The sequence below is a fragment of the Theobroma cacao genome, chromosome 1 (assembly GCF_000208745.1).
Source record: "Theobroma cacao cultivar B97-61/B2 chromosome 1, Criollo_cocoa_genome_V2, whole genome shotgun sequence".
Lineage (NCBI taxonomy): Eukaryota > Viridiplantae > Streptophyta > Magnoliopsida > Malvales > Malvaceae > Theobroma > Theobroma cacao.
The window spans coordinates 28,911,939-28,919,757 of record NC_030850.1 but is presented as its reverse complement, the minus strand read 5'-3'; the positions used below and the strand labels follow the sequence as shown (position 1 = coordinate 28,919,757).

At 32.5% G+C, this 7,819-nt stretch overlaps 1 protein-coding gene across 1 annotated transcript; it reads left to right on the top strand.

Annotated features, from left to right (window-relative positions):
- On the top strand, positions 3,748 to 5,115 carry LOC18613250 (protein ELC-like). Its single transcript, XM_007050383.2, has one exon. It carries the CDS (start codon positions 3,859 to 3,861, stop codon positions 4,837 to 4,839), a length of 981 nt encoding a protein of 326 aa, XP_007050445.2. The 5' UTR covers positions 3,748 to 3,858; the 3' UTR covers positions 4,840 to 5,115.

The window sequence follows — 7,819 nt, the reverse complement described above, 5'->3', positions numbered from 1 at the left end:
TCCCACAATTGTAAATTAAAAAGCTGTAAATCTTGTTATCAGTCATTTTTCATTCCAAAAACTAAATTAATGGTAATATTCCAGTTTTCAGCTTCTAGCGTTACCTAAATTATGGATAGAGTTGGTCCATCTTAAATCATTATATTGGCGAAGCAAAGAGTATATATATATCTTTTGGATCCTTAATTTTGCCATGTGTTGACACATTTAACCAAGAATAAAAAGGATTACTTAAAAAGGTGTGGTCACCTATAACAACAAAGAATGTGCCTTGAAAAGGGGATGGAGAAACCCTGTTTAACACACTAAGGTCCAAAGAGAGATAGGAAGAGCTCCCTCAACGAAACAAGGAAAACGAAAGAGTAACCATAAAAAACCTTGAATGAATGAAAGGGAAGGGAAAAATAAAAAAAATACAAGTTGCTTTGCTTTGCTAGGAAGAAAAAAGTATATATGAAAAGTTGGTTAACAATGGTTTAAGAAGAACCAAACCTTGACCTCACATTACACCTGCACAAGTAACCAACTAACTTCCAACCATCTTTACCACCCTTTTCCTTTTCTTTTTGCTCTTTTTTCTCTTTTTTTTGGTAAGCTTCGAGAATCAATCCTAGCAAGATGTTCAAATTTGAATAATAAAGGCAAATATATAAAGCAGTCGGGTGTGAATGGCAAATGGGAACATCATGCATTCTCTTAGTAGTTAGTACACATAACGATTACACTATGCTATAAATTTTTAAAACTAATTAATTTCGGCCTTGAACGTAATTTCGAATAAATTGTCTTGTTTGGATACTGCTACATCTAAGCCCATGGGGCATGGACACTAGGACTCAAGGCTTAAGCCCAATTGAATTCTCTAATTTTCATTGTCTACCCCTTTGGAATGCAGGGTAAACAAAAATAGTTGCTATTTTCGGTTTCGTTCTAAGTGCTTGTTTGCGTTGATTTTTTTTAATTATCTATCTTTTAAAAGTAAGAAGCAAGTCAAATAGAACTTTTGAGAAGTTCTTAAAAAAAAAAAATATTTTAAAAAACAAAATTTCAAAAAAAGCTTAAAGAAAAGCTTTATTTTTTCTCTTCTTTCAAAAATGTGCAAATTTTTCAAAAAATAGTCATTTTTCTCAATCAATCTCACTCTCCTCTCTTTTTTTTTTTTTTGCAAATCACCTTCTCCAACGTAAATCACGATCTCTCTCTCCTCTACCCCTCTCTACAAAAATTATTAGGGAAAAAAAACAAAAACCCAAACAACAGAATAGCAAAATTTATGATTTTTTTGTTCTTATAAAGATTAAGAGGAAATAAGATTCAAAAGTCAAAACTGCATTCAAAATCTATGATCCAATTACTTGCTAGATTAACAAAAATCTAACATTAGTACTACTATAGAAGTTTGAGAGTTGTTTCATTTCTTTATAGATTTTTTTAATTTTAACATTTGAAATTGTATATAAATTCAAAGTAGACTTATTCTGTTTTGATTTATTAGGTAATTAAAGATGACATGAATATCCTTTATGATAATTTTAATCAAAAAGTGTACCAAACAAGTTTTAATTTCTTATTGTATTTGGAGCCTTCCAATATTTTAACCTCTCTTTCAACCTTAACATACCAAGAGTTCTTTTCTTTGTTAATCTCTTCCTACTTGGTATTTACTTGGATGGATTCGGTTTACATCTTGTCAAGGAAAAAATCCCGCTAATTTATTAATGGAACAGTCATTCTCAAAAAGTGAATTGCCTATGATTTCACACAAGCTTAAAGAAATAGTTGATGATGAGCAAGATTAAAAAGGTGACTATTGTTTATTTATTAATTTTTTAAATATATCTTATTAAAAGACTTGTCAACCCTCTAACCTTATTGGTAGGGTCATCATTAATGTATAATATGTATAATTTTGAGTAAAATACACTAATATCTCTAATTTTTAACTAAAATTACACGTAGTTTTATTAATTTTTAAAATAGACATTTCATCTTAAAAAAATATTTTTGCTGGACATATAAGTCTTGTCGTTAGTCAACCGTCGATGTTTCTATTAGTTTGATGATGTAGTAATTTTTTTAAGATAAGTTTACCTTTCATTAATTTTAAAAATTATCACTATATAAATTATAATTTTTAATTTTTTTTTAAAAAATCTTTCTTTCCACTTGAAATCGACGACACTCCTTAAGGGAGCTTGATTGGGGCTCCCAAAGAAGCACCAATTTGGTGCTCCCCAAGGCTGCCTAGGGAGATGGGTGATCAGCCGGTGTAAGGGAACGTTGCCAGTCAACCTAAAAGAAAGAAAAAAGATATTGTAGACATTTATGTTTAGGTATTAACACTATTTATAAGTTTAGGATGAAATGCTCATTTTAAAAATTAGTGAATCACGTATAATTATGATTAAAAGTTGAAGGTACTTGTATATAAAGTTGAAGGTACTTGTATATTTTACTTTACTATTTTTGATATAGCACATAAAAAAAAATATGGGTCCACTTTCATGGGCTATGAGATGGTCCAGTGTAAGTCCTAGGGCTTTATGGGCTACCCACAAAGGCTCATCACAGGCTAGCATTCATGATGACAGACAAACACCCCATGCAAAAGCAAATGTTTAGATCCATTCAGTTATCTAAGCTGCGATATGTGGTTCTCTTACATCTTTTTCCTGAAGTTCTCCTGCAAGGTTCACTTCCAGCGGCGGTCCCTAGCCCTGCTGCCCGCTGTTTATTAATTTCTGTCGTGCAGTAGAAAACTATTCTTAGTCATGAAGACTTTAAGGGAGTACGTCAGAAGCTTTGTAAGGCTGGCAATAAGTCTAGATTCGTAGATCCTTAGCCAGGGGGACCAGGCAGTTTGAAGAATATACTGTATATAAATGTCTTCTTACTTAATTTATTGCATGCAGTTGAGATTTTTTTTTAGCATTAAGCTTAGCTTAGTTTATACAACTCCTCACAAAAAACTTCAAGCTTGCCCTCCAAGAATGCTATAGTTTATTCCTGCAAATTTTGCAAGTGGGAATTGCTCTCCTACTCCTTAGAAAGACAAAGTTATGGTCTAGACACATAATCAAAGCCCGTACTTAAAGCATATGTTAATGTCATGTACTTCAATTTATTTTTATTGTATTCCAGTTGAGAATTTTTTAATCAAGCAACCGCATTTCAAGCAATATATCACCAACAACCGGCTTTCACTTTTTAGCAGTCCCTAAAGTTCTTGAAATCATTAACAGAAGAAACCATCGAGCTCTTCCCGTGTGGATATGAACATATACATTTCATCTTTTATCAGCCCAAAATACAACCCAGCGAATGTGATAAAGACACCCATTCCCTGGAATTGACGCTGAATTTCTAGGCACCCAGTTAGGCCTCTACGGGCATCTCTTCATCTTGGTCTTTTCTCTTCCATAATATTGACAACCTTCACAGTATGATTTTTTAATTCAGGAGAAGTCAAAGCATATATATTTATATAATTCATAGACGTGCCTGGAACTGTGAAGGAAATTTTGTGGAAATGCCTGAGCAAACCTCCCCGCAGTCCATACTCTAACAGAAAAGTCACCTATATATATTGTATGTTATTAGAAAGAAAAGGTAAAAGAAACATTGTTGGAGAGTCATTATAGTTGACCAGTATTCCAAGTGGAAAAGCCGTAGGAACTAGGAAACTTGCTAAAGGTCATAAGAAAATTTCCTACCAATTTGATGACAGTTGCAAACATTTTTCTGTATTGACTTGCAATATTTCAGGTCTTCTTAGACTGATTTGTTCTGGTTTATATCTAAGATTACAGAATTCCCGTTTGCCGATAAGCAATCCATCTGATCTCAAGCTCTCTCCATATGGCACCGCCATCCCCGAAAGAATTCATAGAAACAGCTCTTTTTGCTACCAACCCTTATGCTCTATCCTACTCGGACTCTGAACAGAAATGGCTTATACTACGACACCTCCTTTCGTTGCTTCAAGAATACCCTTCTTTCAGGCCCTCAACTGGTAGATTCCTGCACAATGATGGAAACGAAGTGAACCTTCTATGTGCCAGTGGCTATGTCCATGTCTCCAACTCCACACCTTCCATTCCTCTCACCATTTGGCTCCACGAAAACTACCCTCACAAGGCACCTTTAGTCTTCGTTTCACTTGACCCCATGACCCCGATTCATCGCCATCATCCTTTCGTTGACACTTCTGGCGCCACAACCCCACCTTATATCCTAACCTGGAAATATCCTCCATGCAACCTTTCTGACCTCCTGCACAATCTTGTCCAGCTCTTTAGCCATGATCATCCTTTCTCATATTCCCCGCCGACGAGTAGTTTCACTCACCCTTCTCTTGTTTCTAGAAAGGAAGCTCTTGATAGACTTGTAGGTATGCTTTATTATGACATGGTTGCCTTGCAGGCCAGCACAGTTGAAGAAATAGAGGAGCTATCCTTGTTGCAAGACAATCTGAAGAAGCGTGACCGTTTCACCACAAGCATGATTTTGGAGATGGAGCAGGAATGGATGAAACTGAAAGAGAGATCGAACAATTGGGCAGAAGAAGCTGATAGGCTGGTGAACTGGTTGAAAGTTAATGATCGAAGACCACTAATGGCCCTGGCTGCTGGAGATGTTGAAATTGAGGATGCATTTGAAATTGATGAGAAGTCAAGAGTGAAACTTGATTGCTCGGCTGCAGATTCTGCCATAGACGATGTGCTGTATAAATTGGACAAGGCACTTGAACTCGAGGCTGTGAGTTTCGATTCATATATTAAGCAAGTGAGGAGCTTGGCCAGAGAGCAGTTCTTTCTTAGAGCTTCAGAAATGAATTAAATGGCCTGGGCATACCCCATTAGCCAAATCGACTTGAATATATTTTTCTCAATGTACAATTATCAATAGTTCAACCTTTCTTTTTGGTTGGCTTTTTCCTATGTATCATCTCTCATACAATATCACCAGTAATATCATCATTCACCTGGATAAATTCAGTGCACCCGAATCCAGCAAGTTTTATCAAGATACACCGAGATGAAATTAGAATGACGTATATAGCTGTATAACATTTTTAATGGAAGTGACCAGTCTAATCCAAGTAGACAAAAGGATGAGATAGGAATATATATATATATTTATATAGATAAATATTTCATATAAATGTGTCCGGTTCGATAACTTCAAAAGTTTAAAGTTAAATATTCAAATCAGATTTTTTTATTGAAATTAAAAAAAATTTATTAAAATTTTATTCTTCTAACTTTTTGAAATGTAAAATTTTTAATTAAACTAATTTTATAATCAAGTTCTTCTAATATTTCTTTTTTAATTGATAATATAGCCAATATAGTTAATCTTTCTTAAGATATTGTTGATCTTAAATAAAATTTTATTAATTTTGGTTTCGAAAAACTTTTTTTTGTCGAAACAACACTTACTGAAATTATTAATATTTTTCTAAAATCAATATATGCATTTAGAAAAGAATGACTCTTCTTATATGATTAAGTATTCTGATTGGATTAGTATCTTCCATTTGTATCTAATAGTTAAATGTTTATCACAAACAACAAGTAAGACTTACGGCTTTATGAAGATACTTACATATATAATAGACTTCTTTTCTTTGGAAGAAATTGAAGTTAAAGAAGAAAAAGTAAATGAGGAAAGAAAAATTCAAAAGTAGATATTATAAATTGAAAAAAAATAGTTTTATATATATAAAAGAAATTGTCAGAGATCATTAAATACATATTATCATTAGTTTTTAAAAATAAGAGAAATTGTTGAGAACTAATAGTATTGTAAGAATTGAAAAGTTATAAAAAATTGAGATTTATTAGGCACAATAACTTGAAAAGTGAGAGAATATGTCATTTTATTAATTATGTTAACTTTTACCTATTTGTAATTGGAAATGAGATAAATAGTTGAAAATTAATAAGATGTGGAAAGTAAGAGAAAATAGATATTTATTAGTCATTTAATTTAAGAAGTGAGAAAATATGCAGATATTTTTATTAATTATCTTAATTTTTATATATTTTTAATATAATTAATTATATTATTATAAAATTATGGACTTATGAAAAATTAAAGTCTAACAAAGACTTTGGTGACTTTAAGATATAGCTGGCCTTGAAATGTGTGCTTTCATGTTTTCATAGCATTGTCAATGAAAGTTTATTGATTTGCATAACTAATGATTAGTTCCGATTATATTGCTTATAATCAAATTGGGATAAGATCATTGTAGAGGGTTCTTTTAGTAAAGAAAGAGAACGTATTGCAATAAGTGAAGCGAAATACACTAGAGGCAGTAAAGAGGAATACTAGAGTAGTCCTTGAAGCTTAAGTGCTTTGGTGGCAAGTAGTGAGGAATACGAAAAAGTGGAGAAAGTGACGGATTACTACGGATGGGATGGGCTGAGTAGAAAGAATGTTTGGAAGAGTGTTGAGAGAGTTTTGAAGATAATCTCTGCTAGGTTTTAATAATTTCTGATGGTCTTCCAACTTTCAAGGCTCTCATATTTATACTAAATATGAGTGTTTTTTTAGGAATAGTTGGGAGAACATGTTCAATCATGGAGAACGTGCTTGTCATAGAAGAGCACGTTAAACAACGACTTATTGGATATGAAATTCAATCATGGGAGAACGTGCTTGTCATGAAAAAACACGTTGAAGAATGACTTATGGGAATATAAGAAAATGATCATGTAGTTAGCTAGTGGGCGTTAGTTTTGAATAATGGAATAGTGACAGTTGATAGTGCACCACGTGTATGAAGAAAGAAAGAAAAGGGTAAAACACATGTAATTCAAGGGTAAATATTCATAAATTCATGCCTCATAGGCCATGGCTTAGAGTTTAGAGGAAAATGTGCAATAACCAGGTTTATGCTGTATATTGTTAAGAAAATTTAAAGTAGGGGATTATGCTCACTTTTCAAAAGTTGGAACAAACCAAGAAAAAGAGAGCCATTTTCTAGCTAATGGAATGCAAAAACAATTGGTTTTTGACACCTTGGTTATTATAAAGGTGCATCACATGGCTCTTGGATTTTATTAGCCATCCAATTTCATACCAGGAAGGAATTTTCAAAAGTTGGTAAACTTCAAAAGAGTTGAGCATCAAGTTCATTGTTATCTCTTTTGTAGCCTTCACCAGTTCACCCCATAATAAATTGATTACTCAAGAATGTCAAGGGAAAAGCTAAGCTTGCTTCACAAATATTGATATCCTAATAAACATCGATTGTATATATTTCAATAACATTTGTGAGAAATATCTCTTATAATTATAGTATTAGCTTTCATATATATATAAACTTCAAGCTAGAGCTAGGTAGCTCTTTCCACCTATTGTAAAATTTAAAGGATTGCAAGTTTTTACAGCTTCTATCATTTACTTTCTAATGTAGAATGGAAATTTGGATTTTCTTTTTCAATTGAAAGTTTTTGTTTGACTAGGCGTTAGAGTAAGGAACTTTAAATTCAAGTTTGATATACATTGATAAGATAGGTGGCGCTTGGTAACTTAATCTATTTTTTTTTTGTTTGAGTAAAAATGAAAACACTGTGTCCTTTTTTTTTCTTTAAAAAGCAAAAATAAAACATGTTTGGTAATATTCTTGTTACAAAAAACTTTTAAAAATAAAGACATGCAAACATTCAAGAAATTTCTAGTTTCATCTTTGTCTTGAATACTTAGACTTAACAGGGAAACGTGAACATAATTATCATAACTCACAGAGAAAATGATATGAAAAAAGAAAAAGCATTATTCTATCCAGATGTCCAAAGTCTCCAGAAAC

Bases quoted from the DNA above. Each gene is read 5' to 3' on its own strand.
- LOC18613250 (XM_007050383.2), top strand. From the start codon at position 3,859: ATGGCACCGCCATCCCCGAAAGAATTCATAGAAACAGCTCTTTTTGCT.